The following is a 21,939-nucleotide window of genomic DNA, read 5'->3' as shown; positions in this document are numbered from 1 at the left end:
TGTGTCTGTCTGTCTGTGTCTGACTGTCTGTCTGTGTCTGTTTTCGTCTCTCTCTGTCTGTTTTTGTCTCTCTGTCTGTTTTTGTCTGTGTCTGTCTCTCTCTGTCTGTTTTTGTCTGTGTCTGTCTCTCTCTGTCGGTTTTTGTCTGTGTCTGTCTCTTTTTACATACCATTTGTAAATTACAGAGTCTGTTTTTGTTATTTTCAGAATGGCGAAACGATCATACAAGGATGCCTTCCTAGACTTCGGATTCACAAACATCGTTGATCATGGAATCATCAAGCCTCAGTGTGTTATCTGCTGCGAAGTTCTGTCAAATGAGTCGCTGAAATCTAATAAGTTGAAAAGACATCTGACTTCAAAGCACCCTCAACATGCTCTCCAAGAGAGAGCTTTTTTTGAAAGAAAAGAAGCTGCTCTGAAACGACAAAGGTTTGAGACACCTGACAATCCAGCAGTAGTGGCTTTGAAGCAAGCCACATTGGCATCATATAAGGTTGCATGGAGAATTTCAAACAAGAAAGTACCCTACACTATTGGAGAAGATCTCGTCAAGCCTGCAGCCATTGACATGGTAAAAACGGTGTGTGGAGAAGACGTAGCAAGAAAACTGGAAATTATCCCGTTGTCAAATGACACTGTGCGCAGGAGAATAGTGGACATGTCACTTGATATCAAACACCAAGTAGTAGATCGCATCAAGGCCAAGGGAGCCTTTAGCTTGCAGCTAGATGAGTCAACAGACGTAAGTGATAACGCCCAACTGTTAGTTTATGTTAAGTATGAGGGGCCAGTAGATCTGGAAGAGGAGTTTCTCTTTTGTCGTGCATTGCCAACAACCACTACAGGAGAAGATATTTTTCAAATGGTTGACCAGTTCTTGAAAGAGGAAGAACTTTCATGGACAAACTGCTTCAGCATTTGTTCTGACGGAGCACCAGCGATGCTTGGGGCACGAAAAGGCTTCACAGCACTTGTAAAAAAAGTTAATCCCATGGTTAACGTTGTGCATTGCCTGCTACTTCGTGAAAATCTGGTTGGTCGACACCTGTCACCTGGACTGAACGAAGTGATGAACGAAGCAGTTCAAATTGTCAACTACATCAAAACTAGTGCACTGAATACTCGGTTGTTCGAGCAGTTATGTGCCGATTTCGACGCAGAACACAGGCATCTCCTCTTCCACTCAAACATCAGATGGCTTTCAAGAGGAAAATTACTACGACGACTACTGGATCTTCGGGATGAGTTGGAAATATTCCTGATTGAAAAGAAATGCGGCTTAGTGAACAAATTGGCGAACAAGATGTGGCTCCTACAAGTGGGGTATCTCAATGACATTTTTGTTGCACTCAACAATCTGAATATCAGCATGCAAGGCCGCAACCAGACAATTGCTGGAGTTGCAGAAAATCTGTCTTCTTTCAAATGCAACCTAAAACTGTGGTTAAGCAACGTGAAGCGAGGGAAATTTGCAGCTTTTCCTAGTGTGGCAGAATTTCTAGAGATGTGGGAGGAGACATCTCAGAATGATGCCAAAATTTTTATTGTACCACACTTGACTGAGTTGATGGCAGAGTTTGACAGACGAATTCCAGAAGAACACATTCGAACCCAGTCGTGGGTGAGAAATCCTTTCAACATAAATGTTGAAGACCTGCCAGAAAGCGTTCCAGGACTCCCAGAGCAACTTATTGAGGTTCAAAATGAACATTTGTTGAAGGACCTCTTCAAGGAAGTATCTCTTTCTGAATTCTGGATTCAGGTAAAGAAAGAGAAGTCTATAGTAGGAGTTGAGGCGGTGAAAGTGTTGCTCCCATTTGTAACAACATACCTTTGCGAGCAAGGTTTCTCGGCTCTGACTCATATGAAAAATAAGTCGAGGAACAAGCTTAACCCCGAGCATGATATGAGATGCAGCCTTACGACAATGATTCCACGATTTGACAAACTGGTAAACGAAAAGCAGCACCATGGATCCCATTAATTTAGTTTTGTGGATGAAAAACAGTGCCATGAATTCTATTAATTTAGCTTTGTGAATTAAAAGCAGTGCTATAGATTCTATTAATTTAGTTTTGTGAATTAAAAGCAGTGCCATAGATTCTATTAATTTAGTTTTGTGAATTAAAAGCAGTGCCATGGATTCTATTAATATAGTTTTGGGAACGAAAAGCAGTGCCATGAATCCTGTTCGTTTAGTTTTGTGAAAATGAAAAGCAGTGCCATAAATCCCACTAGTTTAGTTTTGTGAATGAAAAGCTGTACACATTATTTTTTTTCCAAAATAAAGTGTATATATCATTGCATGTTTTCTTTCTCTTCACTTTACTCTGGGTCGCGAAGGAATGAAATGTTTCAAATAGGGTCGCTCATGAAAAAGTTTGAGAACCACTGAGCTAGAGGATCCTCGTACGGGGCTACATACCAAGGTAGCTTCTTGTTGTCGCTCGTTGCGAAGAGGTTTATCTGCAGTTCTGGGACTTTGCGTAAGATGAAAGAAAATGATCTTGCGTCTAGGGACCATTCTGACTCGATAGGGTTGACCCCGGAAAGAGCGTCCGCCATCACATTGCGGAACCCTTGAAGGTGGACTGCTGACAAGTGCCATCTCTTCTTCTCCGCTAGTCGGAGGATGGCCAGTATTACTTGATTTATTTGATGCGATCTCGAGCCCTGTCGATTTAGGCATATCATTACAACCTCGCTGTCTAGAACCAGTCGGATGTGGATTGAGCAGCGAAGTTTCAGTTTCTTCAGTGAGAGAAAAACTGCCATGGCTTCCAGAAAGTTGATGTGGAAGGTTTCGAAGAGGGAAGACCAGGTTCCTTGGACTTTCCGATCATGAGAGTGACCTCCCCACCCTTCTTTTGAGGCATCCATGTGAACGGTGACTGATGGTGGAGGCGGTTGCAAGGGTACCTTCTTCTTTAGGTTCTTGGCCTCCGACCATGGCTTGAGTAGGGATCGCAGACGATTTGGTATCGGTCTCTTTAGATCTCTTCGAGCGTTTGATGCGTATTTTCTCCAAACTCCTGATACATCTTTTAATTGTGCTCTCAATACTGGATCTGTCACTGAGGCAAACAGGAGGGACCCCAACACTCTCTCCTGTTGCCTTCTTGATATCCTGGTGGATTGAAGGAGTCCCTTGACAGATCCCGCTATCTCTTTCCTCTTCTTTGATGGAATGGAAAGGCAGTGTGACTGTAAGTTCCAGTGGACACCCAGCCACTGGAAATTCTGAGCTGGAGATAGTTGAGACTTTCCCAAGTTGATCTTGAATCCTAGGTGTTCCAGGAACTGGATCACTTCCTTGGAGGCTTGCATGCACTCTTCCTTGGATGCTGCCCACACCAGCCAGTCGTCCAGCTAGACTACCACCTATATTCCCTTTAGGCGTAGTTGATGAATGACTGCATTCGCATACTTGGTGAATATCCTTGGAGATATGTTTAGACCGAAGGGCATGGCTCTGAAAACGTACTGTCTTTTCTTTAGTTTGAACCCTAGGTAGGGGGAAACTTGACGGCTGATTGGGACGTGCCAGTATGCATCCGTCATGTCTATGGAGACTGTATGCCTGTTTGGGCAAAAGGGTCTTTATGTGTTGAAGCGTCAGCATTTTGAACTTATAGTTCACTATGAACTTGTTGAGTGGTGATAAGTTCAGAATGACTCTGAGCTTTTCCGAGTCCTTCTTCGGAACACAAAATAGCCTTCCTTGGAATTTGATGGACTTCGCCCTCCTTATAACTCTCTTGTTCAAGAGTTCCTGAACATATTCTTCCAATATGGGGGTTGAGTGTTGGAAGAATTGAGGGAAGTTTGGTGGAATTGTATTCCAACTCCACCCTAGTCTATTCTTGATTAGGCTGTGGGCCCAGGGATCGAAGGTCCAACGATCCCGAAAAAGCAGAAGTCTCCCTCCTACCGGTAGCATCTCACTTTGAGTGCCGATTGGAGGATTTACCTCCTTGGCCACGTCCACCTTTGTTGCCCCTACCTCTGAAGGGGCATCTAGAGGATCCTCGAAAGGAACCTCGAGACTTCGGCCTAAAGGTCGTTGATTGCCTTTCAAAGACTGGGGTGAACATGGGCGACTGGGTCGCCACCGTTTGGGGCACCAGCTGGAAGGTGGTGGTTGGTTGTGCCACCGTATGGGGCACCGTGGCCATGGGGAGCTGTTGTTGTTCTTTAGGACGAGAGGGCACTCTTGGTCGTTTTGACTTATTCTTCGGCTGGGGACCCTCATCAGCGGAAGACTACTTTCTTTTAGAGGACAAGCCCCACTTGGAGAGGAGATATCTATACTCCGTTGCGGCTTTGTCCACGACCTCTTTGACCACTTTCCTTGGGAAGAGGTCTTTGCCCTAGATGTTGGAGGCTATCAGCTTCCTTGGTTCGTGCCTCACCGCAGCCAAGGCGATCACGAACTCCCTGCAAGCCCTTCGGGCTTCAATGAAATTGTACAGGTCTTTGGTGACCGTCGCCAAATGAGACTTGGCGAAGACCATGTACATGTCTGGGGTGTCTGCAATGCTTGCCATTGTCTCTAGCCCAGTTCGCAGAGACATAGAGGCGGCAAGACGTTCTTTTGTCTCCTGCTCCCTGCGCAGGAGAAAGTCCGACAACCTCAGGAGGTCTTCGCCGAACTGTCGTCCGGCAATGTCTGCCTCCAGCTTCCCGACTGTGAAGGTGTTGTGAACATCCTTCCAGTCTGCATCATCCGATGGAAAGGCGAGGGAAAAGTCTACACTCCTCAAGTGTAGGACAAGGTTTTCCTGCCTCAACCGCCTTTAAGGCTGCCTTAAACCCTTTGTCCATAAAGGGGAAGGCACGAGAGCGATCAGCAATAAAAGAAGGGTTTTTTTTGCTGAGAGCCGGCACCTTGGAGCTATTGAAGGCCCTCTCCTTCAAGGTGTTGGTAAATAAGGCCTGGGCCTTCGAGAGGTCAAGAACGATGACCTCTTTCGGCTCTGTCTCCTCTTTGGACGCAAGTTCCGTCCTCAAAAGGACATAGCAATCCGGATAGGCCCCTTTGCTGGGCCAAAACTCTATTTCCTCTACTAGGACAGTGCCCAGTTTCTCCGTGAGGAAGATCTTTCCCCCTGACATCGGCATATGCTCTGCATACCTCCAAGGATTGACGTCAGAGAAGTCGGGGAGATCCTTGATGTTTAGCTTCTACGGAGCTAAGCGCGTTGCCACTAGCTGATGCATCTCCGTCTGAAGAGAAGCTTCCTTCTCGGACAATTTCTTTTGCATATCCTGGACAATGGACAAGAGCGTGTGCAATGTGTTAGTGATCGAGTCTAACGGGGGGAGGGGGGGGGGGCAGAAGAAGAAGTCGAAGGTACCGGCTCGGCCACCTTAGCTGATGACACCGAAATCGGTTCAGCTTTCTCGGATTCACCTTCAGGAGGTGCGTCAGCCTCCTGTTCCAGTTCTTCCACCAGGAGATTATTCTCAGTGTCCTCTGAATCAACCGACATGTTGTCCTCCAATTGGATGCCCTTCAAGGCGTCCGATAAATCAGATTCTACCGGAATCTGGACAAGGGGAATCTCAGGTTGAGCCTGGGGAACGATTGCATCCAAAGATGCCCTAGGGAAAAGACAGTCCCTCATCCTTTCATTAGGAAGGTATGGACCAGAGGTGTTCTTCTGAAAGCCTCTGACCCATTTTCGCAGTGAATCCCTTGCTGCATCCCTTGACTGTAGACTTTTGATCATCAAAAGCCTCTTTTACCACTTTATCACAAACGGTACATACCTGTGGGTCCCAATACTTGAGAGACCCCTTGGTGATTGCGCAGCGAGCATGGGCCCTACACATATCATGGCCGCAGAAGTTCTTACTGCGGACCTTGCAGAAGTTGTTCCCGCACTCGGGATGCTCCTCCTGTAAAGAAAGAAAAGCATATAAGTATTCGGTGAAATTCTCAGATTTCAGCATACATATTTTGAATATTATTTAGCTTAGGATAGAGTAAGCTAGAAAATAGGAAAAGACACCTACATGTGTCTCCTGTCCAGTCCATTACTATGACCTCCTTCATTATTGAATACTAATTCTTAACGAATTTGTGGGAAGATAATATCTTTTGATATAAAGTGTCTTCTTAGCACTATCTTCTAGATTAAATATTGGGGATTTTTAGTAATGGTTGTTAACCATTAAATGCGGAAAGAATCGCTCTCTTATATGTGATGGTCTTACAATAGGCTGCCCATGAAGCACCTTGTAGGTTTGAAAAAAATTGTATGGGCTACAGCACTAAACCCCGGCGGTATGCCGCCAGTAGTGCCGTGCCTGCCAACACATGCCACCATGTTCTGGGCTATTGAAGGCAGGTACTGTCTTCAGGATAATGGGCGGCAGGTCTCCAGCAGTGGCTCTGCCGGCCGGCAGCCGAAGGATCCCTCTATCAAGTAGGACCCGGCGGCAGCCGGCGGCGAATGTCTAGACTTTGGGTAGCCAGCCGCCGGCAGACAAGCTAGTTTCCAGCGGCCGGCCAGAGTATGCCTATTGCCGTTGGTCGTCGATCAGCGACACTCACGGCAAGTGGCGGCAGAGCTAACTGCCGGCAGACAGGTGACCAACATGGCCGCTGGCAGCTACTAGCTGTCGGCGGCCGGCCCAGGACAAAGGAAGGCAGAGAAAAAGAGAAGATGGAGGAAGGCAAAGGCTCAGCCTTGCCGGCCTACATCCGGAATGAGGGTTCAAATGGAATGGGGAATTATATTCGGGCTTCCATCCAACCATATCCCATCCATATTGGATATGGATGGCAGTCCAAGGGAGGACTGAAGGACACTCTAAGGAAGATGAGGGTTCCTGCTGGCAGCCGGCTCAGCCAGCGGAAGACAGGGAACCTCAGGCCAATTCTTCAGACTACCCATAGGGTCGAATGTAGAATGACGGCCAGGGGGTGTGATGGCTCAGCCAACACAAAAGGGACAGCGTGGGAGGGGCAAGGGTCCTACAGGTTAGGTAATACCCAAAGGCGCTACCTAACCTGAGCGATTCTGATCCCTATAATGGTAACCTCATAGATGGGGAATTCAATTCCCCAGGTTGGGTTAGTTATGTGAGAAGGCGGCACACAGGACGCAGTCTCACAAGAGAACAGAATCTCATACCAGAGATCTTAGGCAGTGGAAGAATCATTTCTTCGGCCTAAAATCTACCAGCACAGGACTGTCTGCTAGGCCATGGGAGGAGGAATTGTCATATAAAACCTCCAAGGTATGGTCTAGGGAGGTCTAGCCTCCTGTAAAGGCAACCTAACCGGACTTGGGAAATCATTTCACCAAGACTGTCGGTTGCCAAACACAGACATTCTACTCTGATGTCCCGTTCTAAGCTCAAAAACCGACTCAGGGGTTAAGAGAAAGAAACGGAACACCCCAGTAAAGATTTGCCAGAACCAAGTTTAAAGCAAATCTAACCGAGGATATCCTAGGCTAATCAGACGGAGTGGGGAATTGCTCTTAAATCTCACCAGGAGATTAGTATCAACTTGAAAGGTATACAGTAGGAAGTGTCAGTCTCCCCTTAAAAGACAATACAAGTGCAATTGGGGACATGTATGAAACTATACTAAAGCCCCTAGGCTAGTAGCCTAGGAGCAGTGAGAATCGTTCACCGAAACTCTCGTATACTGTTTTGGAAGAGGAAAATTTTATGCAGTAATATCTTAATTGTATAAAATATTGCCTGAGCTTCAATAAAACTTTACCAGGAAGGTTATATCATGCATGAAGTGTGTAGGTGCCTAGGCTAGGAAGCCTAGCACTCGTGAGGCTCGATCATAAATAGCCAAATCCACAACAACAATGACATGATATAAAAAATCCCTAGCTAAATTTTCTAAATAGCTAAAGTTATTAAAGCAAATAATGCCGGGAAAGTTGTTCTGGCTAACTAAATGTACAAGAAAGAACGACCGCGTCCATGACGCTATCCGGCTGGCAACAGCTCTTGTTACGTTAATTACGATCTCAATCAAAGAGTAAAACTGGCAAGAGCTTATATTTACACAATTCAAAGATATTACTTAACTTTCCAGAAGATGATGAGGCTGGTGAAGACATAATAGCGACTAAAAAACTCCAAAATAGCGAGAGATAACACGTGATAAACACCGGTCAGCAAAGCTACGAGAAAAAGAATGATTAGGTGGCGCCGCGCGGTGGCAGCTTGGCGCACTTATTGCAGTACAGTAGTAGGAGTGTTGCCTTATTAACGACTCTCCTACAATTCTTGCCACTTTTCCTCTTGAAGCAAAAACGCTATTAGGGGTTTATATAGCTATGCGACGTGTCAAGAATACGTCCTCTGATATTACGCGATATCCCTTTTAAATTTTCAAGGGATATTCACTCCAGGAATTAGAATTCTGGATACCTTTGGTAAATTCTCTGGGATATATCACTGTAGTCAAATATACCTAGGAAGCTACTAACAAAGGAACTTCCATCAGGACGACATGGCCAGAGCCCAAAAAATTCAACTAGAGCGTAACCTTATTGAGAATAGTGAAGACTTTCAGAGAAGGATACTTGAGGACCACAGTTTTCTGAAAGATGTAAGAAAAATCCGTAATGAAGCAGCAGCCACCCTATATAGGCTAGGCAAGGACAGAAACTTGGTTGTTGATAAGTCCAGTGAAGATATTACTTTAGGCAATGAAGCCTGTGATGAGGGTTTTAGTGTGCAATTGCCTAAACTTCAGCTTGTGAAATATGGCGCGAAAATAACAGAGTGGCGACCATTTTTAGACCAATTTAAGGCTCTTGTGGATGACCAGCCTATGCCTTTTGTTTCTAAATTTATGTATCTTCAATCTGTTTTAGAGGGTGAGGCTAGGGGTGTACTACAGGGCCTTACTCAAACAACAGTTAATTACAAGATAGCCTGTGAGTTGTTAGAAAAAAGGTATGGTAATCCAGAAAACATTATATCAGCTCACCATCAGACCCTAATGCAGCTTAGCTCGTCTAGGAACACAAAGACTGAAATTCACACGTCCTCCTTGCGGAAATTACAGGATGATTTAGTGGGCCATATGCACAGTTTGGAGGCCCCTGGAGTTGGAGGTGAACAGTATGGGCGGATACTGGTGCCTTATGATACTTGCTCTGCTATCCCATGACATAATGTTGGACTGGTTGTGTAGTGGACGGAAAAGAGGAGATATTGACGGATTGTTGAAGTTCTTGCAACGAGAAGTGAAAGGGAGAGCGAGGACAGAGGGTAGGCCTAGGAAAATCCAAGGAACCCAGTGTAGAACTACGGACAAAAAGGTACAGTCACAGTTCAGCTTCTGCCCTTCAAACTTCATCAGAGGGAAGTGCTTCAAAGATGCAGTGCAAATTTTGTGAAAAGCTTTATCCCAGTGAAAGGTGTATTGGTATAACTAAGCTTCTTCTCTTTCTGAAGGAAGAGAAGAAGCTGTGCGTAACCGCCGTTTGTGTTTTAAGTGTTTATCGACAGGCCATTAGGCAAAAAGCTGTTGGGCTAAGTGTTCAAAGTGCAAGAGTGGGAATCGCAATTCCCTTATATATCGGAAATCTTAAACTAACCCTTCTGTAACAGCTAGTGAGAATAACCCTGTAGTAGGAGTTCAGGAGGAGAGTAATTCTGTGACACATGTGGGGGTAGCACCTTGTGAGGTGAAAAACAAGGTATATTCAAGGTGTTGCGTATTGCAGACGGCCCAAGTCAGGGTAGTATGCCATTAGGGTATCACATTTGCTACTGTAATGTATTGGATGTCAAGGTGTGACAAGAGATACACGGCGGTGGAGGCATGTGGTTTATTGCGTCCTAAGGTACAGATTGTTCACAGTTGCTCTCTGCAAGTGGCCCACTCACTTGGCGCCTGCCCGCCATGGGAAAATATATCGTACTTAAGCAGGTACTCCATCATCCCACCCCAAGCTTAATACATGGGTATACATGGAGAGGCAATGATAAAAAATAATACATATACATATTTGGATTAAATGGATACATGTGCAAGAATAAGGAGACAGATACATAGCTGTCGATAGTATAAAATGCAGTGTATAGGTAATACATGTTTGTTAAATAATATGAAGAGCAGATACAATAAGAATATAAGCAGATGCTGCTGTAATGTACGTGATTACACAAAAGAAGGTATATGTCAGTTAATGATGTCATATGTAGTCATTCATCCAAGCTGGCCTTCTGACGCTCCGTGATGGGCGTGGCTCCCATACTGCTTGTGGGCTGGACGTAGGGTGACTAAACAGTGGCTGCTCGGGCATAGGCAGAGCTGGATGCGTAGCAGGTGTGGCCCGCCCTGGTTGGGGCCCCGATGATGTGAGTCGCAGGTGCTGCCTGTTACGGAGGGAGAGGCACCCGCTGCCGTTCAGTCTGACTAAGTATTGTTGGTATGGGAGAGTTTCCGCCACGGTACCGGTACGGTCCCACAGCTTAGTAGCCTAATTTTGCACTCGCACTTGGGAGCCTGGGTTGATGACTGGAAGCGTTCTGGAGGGTCCGTTCTCGGTGAGGGCATCATCACTGTCAGCCATCTGATGTTCTCTTTGCCGGAGGGTTGCCTCCCAGTGTTTGTGTACCATGAGGTGCCAGCGGGCCGTAGGTACGCCGTCTCGGAGCTGCCTACCCACTGCCATCTGGGCGGGTGATTTATTTATTCCGCGGAGGGGGATGTTGAGGTACTGCAACATAGCCATAAAGGACTTGTCTGTGTCGAGGCTGCCGGTGCTGCCCGTGTTAGCCATTATTATCCGCTTCCCGACATTGACTGCGGCCTCTGCCCTACCATTGGACTGCGGGTACTGGGCACACAGACAAGCCCCATAACTTGAAAAATTCCCCCATTTCCTCGCTAGCCAGATTGGTGCCACCGTCCATGGAGATTTGCTCCGGGGCCCCCCACCTGGCAAAGTAGCAATGTAGCTGGGTCTTGATGTGAGAGGAGGAGGTGCCGCGGGGGAAGTGGACCAGCTCTAGCCAACCTGTGGCCATGTACGATTGTCCATCGTGCTGGAACATATCTCCTACCGTCATATGGAAGGGGTACTCTGGGGGCGGCGTGATGATGAGTTCCTCCGCGGCCTGGGATGGTGCGTGTATGTCGCATTCTTCGCACGAGGATCAGTGATACGGCAGGTTCCCCTCGAGTCCAGGCCAGTACACCGTCTGGCGCGCTCATCGTTTCATCGAGTCCAGGGCTTGGTGCCCCGCATGTAGGTTAGCAGCCACCTGCTGACGGAAAGGACGTTTCCGTGTTCGAATGTGTATGTCACTACGTCTTGGATAATGGCCAGCCAATCCCTGACATTGTAGAAGGGCCGAAGGCATACAACATCCTGGGACTTCCTGTTGGCCCAGTCCCCGGCCAGGACCCTGGCCATGAGCAGCTGATACATGGGTTGCTGACAGCGGCATGCCTGACACTCGCCTCATCCACAACGCAGCTGTCGTGCTCTACTGCTGCCAAGACGGCAGCCGCTATGGCGTCGGTGAGGTCTTCATCGAGGTCCACGATGTAGGCGCTAGGATCTGCTTTCAAGGCAGGGTATCGTGACAGGAAGTCAGCCGCACTGCTACGCTTCCCTGGCAGATACTTGACCCTGAATCAGTACTGCAGGGTTCTCTCCTTTAGCCTGAAGAGACGGGGATAGGAGATTTCCATGAGGGCCCAATCCCCCAGCAACTTGGTTAACGGGCGGTGGCTCGTTACAACGGTGAGGTTGGGGCACCCCAGCAAGAACAGCCTCACCTTCTGGAGACACCAGGCTACAGCAGGGGCCTCCCCCTCCACGGCAGCGTACCTAGCTTCGGCGGCGGTGAGATGGCGGGTGCCGCATAGTGCCAGGCGCCACCCGTCCGTGCAGCAAAAAGGCATGGTGACGGAGCTGCATGCGCAATACTGCTGAAGGATTACAAACCCTATGCCCTCTTTGTTCCAGTCGGTGATCACTGCTGTGGGCAGCTCCTGTCGTAGTAGGCCAACCCGTTCTTTGCTAATTGGCAGATTATGTCCTGGGCATGATAGAATTTGGTGCGGAGTGCCTCGTCCCAGTACACTAACTTCCCCATTGGTTTCTTGAGGGGGAGGAGTGGGGGAACTCCTTGGGTACCAGCGTCAAGTCACAGCAGGCATCCAGCGACAGGAAGAGGTGCTTTGCTGACTGCACTAAGTACACGTCCTGCTCCCTGGTGCGGTCTTGCAAGGAGACGTGGCACACGGCAGATCCAAGGCACTTCAAGGGGAGGTTTGCCACAACCCGCAAGCCGGCACGGGGTGTAAAGGCTGCTGGACGGACTTGGAGGTGCGACAGCCTGGAGGGGCCCGCCACACATACCTGTGCCCCGGTGTCCGCCACGGCGGCGACAGTCACTCGTACTCCTGTGTCGGTGTGGATGATTGTTACCTCCACTACTGGGTGTCGGGTGAGGTTGGTGCCCACAACAAGCACAGCGCTAGACACAGCACTAGACACGTCTGTCGGGGATCCTGTTAATTTTGCATGTGATTTTCTGCACCATTGGTAGTAGTGGCTGTTGCATACGGCGGACTTAGCGGGGCATGAGGCTCTGCCAGATGCGTGGCGGCCGCCGCAGTTCCCACAGGGAGGGGGTGGGGGACCCCAACCTGTGCCAGCAACGGTTGCATTTGGATGCTCTGCCTCGGGTGTCTCGCTGCCAGCCGCGCAAGCAGTTTCCTTCCAATTGCATTGGCCCGCAGCGGCGTCAACGCAGGCCGCCTCGTAAGCACAGCACCTGGCCCTAAGGGCACTAACACTATTGATGTCGCTGCTACATTGGTGCACATGACAACGCATAGCCTCATCACTCAGGCCCACCATTAACTTAGGTAATAACATATATTCGGCTAGATTACACTGACACTGAGGTCACTGGAAATTGCAATTGGTGGCCTTTTGGGAACACTAAAAAATAATCACTAACACTTTCTCCTGGTCCTTGTATCTCATTGAAAAACTCCGACCGTAACACAGCACGGTTTGTGGTGCGTAACACAATATCGCGAATAAAATCCATGACTTCCGTAGCGGTGATGTTACTCCATTCCTGTGAGTTAAATCTGGTGTCCAGCGCTTGTTGTAGAGTTGGTGTGCAGTATTGCCTGATGTGGTGGACGACCTTGTGGGGCAGTAGTCTGCACAATTCGGTCCAGCATTCCATCGACCTCCTCCAGGACCTGAATACGGCGGGCTTCAGCTCAATTTCATACTTCTCCGGGGCTGCAGACGCAGGGACACTAGGTGCAGTGGTAGCATGTGGCGTAATCTGGTCGCGGAGGGCGTTGATCATTTGTTACTGTGATGCCAGAGCCTGCCTGGCTTCTTGCAGGCCAGGGACGAGCCCACGGGGGACGACGGGGCATGCGGCCCTTGGGGTGTCCTGCGCTGAGCGGCGCTGGAAAGGCATGGTGATGGTTACGGAGGTCCTTGATAATCACTGCGCCATATTGGATGTCAAGGTGGGACAAGAGATACACGGCACACGGCAGTGGAGGCATGTGGTTTATTGCTTCATAAGGTACAGACTGTTCACAGTTGCTCTTTGCAACCGGCACACTAACTTGACGCCTGCCCGCCATGGGAAAAAATATTGTACTTAGGCAGATACTCCATCATATTGTTTGATACGGGGTCAGATCGGTCTTACATATCAAGAGAACTGGTAAAACGGGTCAAGCCTAAGTGGCTGACTTCTGAGTATTTATCATTTTCTGCCTTCGGTGGAGGGAAAGCCTCAAATGCAGATTTATGTAATGTATATGAAGTGATGAGTCTAAGGGGAAATGATCACCAGTATAATTTGAATTTTGCTAAGATTTATGTAATTTGTCCTCCAGTATCTAGGTTCAAAGTAGACCCTAAGTGTTTAGAACCATTTTCTCACCCTAATTTAATTGATGAGTATAGATCCAATCGAATATTACAAATTGATATGTTCATAGGCCTTGATTGATATTGGAAGATAATGATCCCAAATGAGGTTTTGTATTATGAAGGACCTTTAATAGGTCTGAAGGTAATAGTGGTGTAGATGTACAATTATTAGCAATTGCTAATATACAAGAGCAAAGTTTAAATAAATTTTGGGATCTAGAGTCTTTTGGCAATAAAGCTAATGAACTACGTTCTGATGCGATGAAAACTGACCCAGTTTTGGTTCAATTTTAGAATTTGGTAAGTTATAAAGATGGTCGCTATGAAGTGGCCCTACCATGGAAATCTGAGTTTATGAAATTAGAATTTAATAATAATGAACATCATGCATTAAGAAGACTATAAAGCCTCTGTAATAGAGCAGGTAAAAAACCCTGTCTGCAGGAATAGTATTGTAAAGTAATTAATTAGTACGAGAGAGAGGGTATTATTAAAGAAAATCTTCCCCATCAACGGGAAGGTAGGTTCCCTGTATTTAATTTGCCTCATAGGCCCGTGGTAGGGGAAGGGAGCATAACCACCAGGGTGAGGCCTGTTTTTGATGGGTCTGCACGTGGCATTAATGGAGTATCCCGGAATGATTTTTTAGAAAGTGGTCCTTTACTCAACCCAGATTTAGGTTAGGTGTTGTTAAGATGTAGAAGGTGGAAGGTGGTCTTAATGGCTGATGTTACAAAGGCTTTCCTTCAAATAAAGGTAAGAAGGGAGGACCGCGATGTTGATAGGTTTCTGTTGAAAGATGGGAACAATGTTAAACATTACAGATTTATAAGAATGCCCTTTGGTAAAAAGAGTAGTCCATTTTTATTAAATGCCACCTTAAAATTTCATTTAAAGAAATACCCTCTCACAGAGGTGGTTTCTGAACTGTTTGAGAATCTGTTAGTAGATGATTGGCTATCTGGGGCTGGTAGTCCCTCAGAAGCAGGTTTAAGATTTGAAGAGGCCTATGGTATCCTGCAGGAGGCTGGTATGTCATTGTCAAAGTGCACTTCTAATTGTAAGACTTTAACCAGAACTGGAGGTTCTAGTGAAGAGTGTCAAGGTCTTAGGACTCCATTGGGTATCCTCCCCTGACTGTTTTACCTTTTAGGTTGAGAACCTGGACCCCGTAGGAGATATTGTTTGTACCAAGAAAAATGTGTTGAGCCTCATAGCTCTTAAGCACTTGGGGCTCATATGGCCGTTTGTTATGCATGCAAAAATACTGTTTCAAGAAATTTGGAGATTAGGTTTAGACTGGGATGAGCTATTACCCGAGGCTATGCAAGGCAGAGGTAAATTATGGGTTGTAGGATTTTCCGTGCTTTAGTCATTTAGAATAGATGGATCGGTACTTGTTTTCTGAATCACCCTTAAAAGAAATTCCTAATGTTCAATTCCATGCATTTAATGATGCTTCAGAAAGGGTTTATGGTGGTTTTGTTTATGTGAGAGTGCCTGATGGGGATAAATTCAAGGTATCGCTGGTTGTTGCAAGAGGCAAGGTACACCCTATAAAGAGGGTTTCCCTTCCTAGGCTTGAATTACTAGGAGCCCCGTTGAGTGCTTGAATCGTATTTGTGACCTCTGCCTTGCAGCTGGGTAGGGAGGTTTCGGTTCAATGTTGGACAGATTCCACAGTAGCCCTAGCTTGGTTAAAAGGGGACCCCAATAGATGGAAAACCTTTGTGGCTAACAAGGTTGTTGAGATTCAACAGTTGACACCCTCATGTGTGCAGCATTGGGCAGGCAAGGACAACCCAGCGGATCTTGTATCTCGAGGTGTTTTTGCTTAGCAGCTTTTTCAGTCTGATATTTGGCAGAGAGGTCTTCCTTAGCTCTTCCTCCCCCCCCCCCCCTCTCCCATATCAGGAAGGCAGGAGGGTAGATATTCCTTCAGTAGAGGTATGTGATACTGACACAGTTTGTGTTGCAGTTGAGAATGAGGCGTTCATATTTGAATTCACCCAATGGAGTTCCTTTACAAAGGCCCTTAATGTAGTAGATTGGGTGCTGAGATTTGTTGGGAATTGCAGACCTTCGTCCCTCAAATTAGGTGGACCTTAACCTATGGAGAACTGGCGAAGGCTAAGGTAAAACTGCTGTTCTTTGTACAACGAGAGGCCTTTGCAAAAAAAGTAGATACTCTGTCTAGATCTCTCCCTCTCCCAAGGTGTTCTTCCTTGATTAAACTTGATCCTTACCTAGATGAGGATGGCCTGCTGAGAATAAAGGGGTGCTTAGAGAATGCAGACTGGAGTTTTGAGACTAAACAACTATAATAATTCCTGGTACCCACATTGCCTTACTGTTAGTTCGTTTCCAGCATAGGTTGCTCAAGCATGCAGATGTTGCTACACTTGTATCTAATTTACAAAACATATATTGGATCATTCTCCTTCATCAGATTGCAAAGGAAGTTTGTAGAGAATGTGTGGCTTGTCGGCGTTGTGATGCCACGGCTTGTTCCCAGCCTGTGGGGCCACTTCTCGAGTTGAGAGTTAAATCTGCCCATCCGTTCACGGTTACAGGTCTGTATTTTGCTAGTCCATTATTTTGTGTTGATTTTCCATCCAAGAAATTGTGTATACTTCTCTTTACCTATGCTGTCATTCGAGCTGTTCATTTAGAGCTCACTGAATCTCTTTCGGATGTTGACTGCAATTTGGCCGTTCAACGGTTTATAGCTAGACGTGATGTTCCTTCAGTGTTCTACTCTGACAATGCTAAAACCTTTGTGAGTGCCTCCAACCTGTTAAGGGAACACTATGGCTTGTTTACGCCCCAATGGAAGTTCATTGTACCTTAAGCTACCTGGTGGTGAGGCTTCTGAGAATGCCTCATTAGATCCGTGAAGGTTGCACTAAGGAAAACATTGGACACTAATTCTTTGTCCAAGAGTGAATTAAAAACTACACTTCATGAGGTGGAAGCTTGTATTAATTTTAGACCCTTGACATTTGTAAGTGAGGAACCTGACATAGCAAATCCTCTTACCCCATCCCATTTCCTAATTGGCCGTTCTGCAGGTTTTCAATTAGAGTTAGCAGATGATCCAGCCTCGGAAGTATCCTCAAAGGATTTGTGTGTAAGAGAGGCTGTACGTCTGGGTCAGTTAGACAAATTTTGGAGAATATGGCAGTCTGAGAAAAGGATGAATGGGTGTCAAGGTTAGTGTGGCCTCTTGGAGTTATTACTAAGTTGTATCCTAGGAAGAATGTGGTTGTTCGAATTGTTGAGGTTAAAACCAAACGTGAATTTATACCCAGACCTGTGCAAGATTTGTATAATCTAGAAATAACAGATTTGAAAGGGGAAATGGGTCGTAATTCCCAGGAGGAAAGACATGAGAATCTTAGACAGGAGCCTGTAGAATCACCCTCAGTGTCTAATGTTGGTAAGTCTCGAAAGGGAAGGCCTATCAAGGTACCTATTAAACTTGACTTGTAGATTAAGGTAATTGATAGCCTTGGGAGGCTCTGATGATGATGGGAAAATAGAGACACTCCTATTGTGGGGATGTTAAATGTTGGTTTAATTGTCGTATGAACACGCACCCGATATTTGTTAACACTGGTAAGTGTAGTGTTTTGTTAAATGAGAATACACCCAGTTTTTTGTTTACATTATCGAAATAGATGAATTATTGAAAGATATATGGTTATTTTGGCATGTTGATATGTTATTGTTATTGGGTCATTACAATTATAAAGAGTAATCAATGTGAATTGTAATTATATTGTGAAAAATTGAATTAATTTCCTGTGATGTTGGGATAAGGCACTTCTCTCCCATTTTCCTCTGCTTACACATATATTTTTTCCCTTTGGGAAAGCTTTAAAGGGATTGAAAGCGAGAAATTTATGATTTGCTTGTTAAATGGATTTTTCTTGTCTGTACCACAATTTCATTGTTTTTATGAAGTTTCCTACAAAAAAGAACCATGGGACCTGTGCGCTCCCCCCAATCTCTTGTTTGAATCTTGTATGTGAGGGTAGAAAGGAAAAAAGAGGAACCTAGAGAAGACGCTTATCCTTCCTCCCCGAGTTTTTGTTTTGTTTTGCGAAGAACTATTGAGGAGGCCATGCCTCACCAAAAGGGGCTTAGGGGCCAAAATCAACAGTTGGTATTTAACAAAATACAAGAAATATTGTACTCAAGAGTGCCTACATGAAACTGGAAATGATGAAAGTGAACTAGGTAAACTACGCAGTCATCCGTCGTTTATATATATATATATATATATATATATATATATATATATATATATATATATATATATATATATATATATATATATATAAATATATATATATATATATATATATATATATATATATATATATATATATATATATATATATATATATATGGAAGCCCCTCAAAATTAAGGAATAGAAGAATCCTATGTCAGAGCACTTGAAGATATTTGTACAGGAAGTACAGCAAACCTAAAACTACAGAAAAATAATGGGAAATTTCCAATTAAGAAAGGAGTTACACAGGGAGACCGCTTTCCTCCCAAATTATTCACAGCATGCCTGGAAGAGGATTTTAAGAATTTCGATTGGAAAAAGTAGGAATTAATATTAATGGGAAATTCCTCAATAACTTAAGATTGGCAGATGACTTAGTTATGTTTAATATGATAGTAAATATGAATAGGGAAAGCAGAAATGTAGTACTGAAAATTAACATTAATAAAACTAAGAAAATGTTAAATGAAATTGCAGATATACAACAAATAAGAATTATGGACAAACCTCTAGAGATTGTTAATGAATATACATACCTCGGACATAGACTAAGGTGTTTCCCCAGGACAAGAGACCAAAATTAAATGAAGGATAAGCTTGGGATGGAGAGCGTTTGGTAAAGAAAAGGAGATTATGGAAAGTAAAATGCCACTTTCTCTAAAAAAAAAAAGTATCTAATCAGATGGCCGTACCAGTTTTAACTTATACATCCGAAACTTGGAGTCTTACTAAAACCTTAGAACAGAAGATAGTTACAACTCAAAGAGCTTATGAAAGACTAATGATGGAAATAACACTAAAGGATACGAGAGCAAACAAAAGTAGAGGATATTCTGGCAACTTTAAGAAAAAGAAATGGACATGGATAGGACATGTAATGAGAATGACAGAAAATAGATGGATACTATGGGTTCTGGTGGCCTGTTGGTAACGTCCTTTCATGGTGATTGCCAGACTGAGATTCGAGTCACGCTCAGACTCTTTAGTTCCTTTGTTCGCTGGTACCTTACCATCCCTCTGCGCTAAGGATGAGGGTGGGGGTTTAGGGGAGCCTATAGGTCTACCTGCTGAGCTATCAGCAGGCATTGCCTGAGCCTCCCTGGTCCTAGCTGAAGTGGAGAGGTGGTTTGAGCGCTGATCATACGTATCTCTGGTCATTTTACTACTTGCTAGGGCAATGTCACTGACCCTTGCCTCTACCATTCAAGAGTGGCGTAAGGAGGGGTAGGAAGAAAAGACGATATATTGATGAACTAAGAAAGTTTGTGGGTGTGGACTGGATTAGAAAGACCATAAACAGACTCTAGTGGATTGACATGTCTGAGGCCTTTGTTCTGCAGTAGACCAGTAACGGCTGATGATAATGATTATATATATATATATATATATATATATATATATATATATATATATATATATATATATATATATATGAATATATGTGTGTGTATATATACATATACATTTAAACTTATGCACCAGCAACATTCTCTACAGAGAAAGAGATAGAAGCAGTTTATGAATATATATATGTATATATATATATATATATATATATATATATATATATATATATGTGTGTGTGTGTGTGTGTGTGTGTGTATATATATATATAAATATATATATATATATATATATATATATATATATATATATATATATATATATATATATATATATATATATATATATATATATATATATATATAAAACAATTAATTTTGTTTTGGGAGATTTCCATGCTAAAGTAGGTCAAAAGAAGAGAGGAGAATAAGCAGTTGGTAATATTGGAGTAGGTATAAGGAATGACTGAGGAGACATGCTTGCAAGGCTGGCGTACGGCACGGTACGGTACGGAGTACGGTACGGTACGGTTGATATTTAGCCTATGAGTACGGTACGGAATTACGGTACGGTAATTTTACCAAGGTACGGTACGGTACGGTTCAGGTACGAAAAAAATGGGCAAATTCCGTACCGTACCTTACCTTAGGCTTGGATATCTATCACTATGCAATTACTGTTAATGCATATTTGGACACCGGCAATTGACTGGACTAAGAAAAATTCACTTGTAGAATACTAAGGTATTTTATATTTCAGTTTGTAATATACTATGCATGTGTTAATTCCTTAATTAACATGTGACGTCTGTGTCTAATTCTTGAAGTAATACCAACAAAAGTTTGAAGCATCACAAATATAATCCTATATTGTGCTTCGGAAGAATCTTCCCCCAGAAAAGCCCTATGCTTAATTATGAGCATAGGGCTGATGGAGTCATTTCCGTTAGATGTACTGCTCATACGTTACAGCTATGTGTGCATGATAAGATCAACGGAAATCAATATGTAAAATCTTTGCTAACTAAAGTGCGCAAATTAGTGAAGAAAACCCATACACAGAATATGAGGTTAGTATTTAGAAAAAAATGACAAACCACTGCCCAAATTGGATTGCGAAACAAGATGGGGCTCATCTTATGAGATGCTACAAAGTGTCATGGCAAGAAAATCTTTTTTATGCCAAATAGGACTTGCGAATGAATCTCTTTTGATACCTGAAGATGACTGGCAAACTATTGAAGACCTTTTACTCTGTCTCAAACCTGTGTACAATACGACCGTTACCATACAAATGCAGAAACTGGCAGCTAGAATGTTCCTTGGTGAGTGGTTAAAATGTAAAAGGCTTCTGTCAAAATCATCTATACAGTTTTCAGCCGACCTTATTACTGCCATGCATAATCGAGAGCTTTCTCAACAATGCAACATTCCTGGCAGCCATTTATCTTGATCCAAGATTTCAGTGCCTATTAGTTGAACCACAAAAAGATCTTGCAATGCTGCACCTCACTGCATTGTGGAAGAGAATTGTCATTGCAAAGCTCTAGTAATTTTCAAGATGATTTTACCAAAAAAAATGAAGAAAAGAACTTGAGTGAAAGCCAAAGTGGAAATGAAGAGAGCTCAAAAGATATAATTGACCAAATATTGTCTGCTGCTGATAACAACCGAAAAAGGGAGAGCAAAGTAGTGGATTAAGATGGTTTGCGATTAATCGAAATAAAACAAACAATTAGGCATTTCAATAACTGTACTCGAATAGAAAAAAGGGAAGATATATTCACGTGGTGGAATAAACATCCACACCAAGATTTGAAGGCTATAGCCGAGATAGCCCTTGCACTTCCTGTCACTCAAGTGAGTGTAGAGCGAACATTCTCAGAGTTGAGATACATTTTGGATGAACTAAGACTAGGCATGAAGGATGATATAATAGATACCATTATGTTTCTAAGATGCAATACATAATCAATTTGAACTCTTATGTTTGGTTAAAAGAAGTTACTATTGGAAGGTATTTTCCTATAGTCCTAGGCTACAAGCCTCATTTTATCAATGTCGAGAAAAAAAGATTTAGTTTATTTTATTAAATCTTAACTTTAGTTTATGAATGTTAAGAAAAAATATTTAGTTTATTTTCTTACATCGTAACTTTAGTTTATCAATGTCGAGAAAAAAAGATTTATTTCATTTTATTACATCGTAACTTTTGAATGTTGAGAAAAAAAAATAGTTTATTTTATTACCTGGTAACATCAGGCAATGCTTTTAAGTTTTATTAATGGTTAGATTATTGTATATTTTTTTCATAATAAAATCCTTAAAAGAGGAAGTGATGGTTTCAACAATATTATTATTATTATCCAA

At 43.9% G+C, this 21,939-nt stretch overlaps 1 protein-coding gene across 1 annotated transcript; it reads left to right on the top strand.

Annotated features, from left to right (window-relative positions):
* The first annotated feature begins 208 nt into the window (after window positions 1-208).
* On the top strand, window positions 209-1,987 carry LOC137646469 (zinc finger BED domain-containing protein 5-like). The gene has a single exon (XM_068379571.1). It carries the CDS (start codon window positions 209-211, stop codon window positions 1,985-1,987), a length of 1,779 nt encoding a protein of 592 aa, XP_068235672.1.
* The last annotated feature ends 19,952 nt before the right edge of the window (window positions 1,988-21,939 follow it).

Source organism: Palaemon carinicauda, chromosome 9 (assembly GCF_036898095.1).
Source record: "Palaemon carinicauda isolate YSFRI2023 chromosome 9, ASM3689809v2, whole genome shotgun sequence".
In the NCBI taxonomy this organism is placed as follows: Eukaryota; Metazoa; Arthropoda; class Malacostraca; order Decapoda; family Palaemonidae; genus Palaemon; species Palaemon carinicauda.
This window is presented reverse-complemented; position numbering and strand designations above follow the sequence as displayed.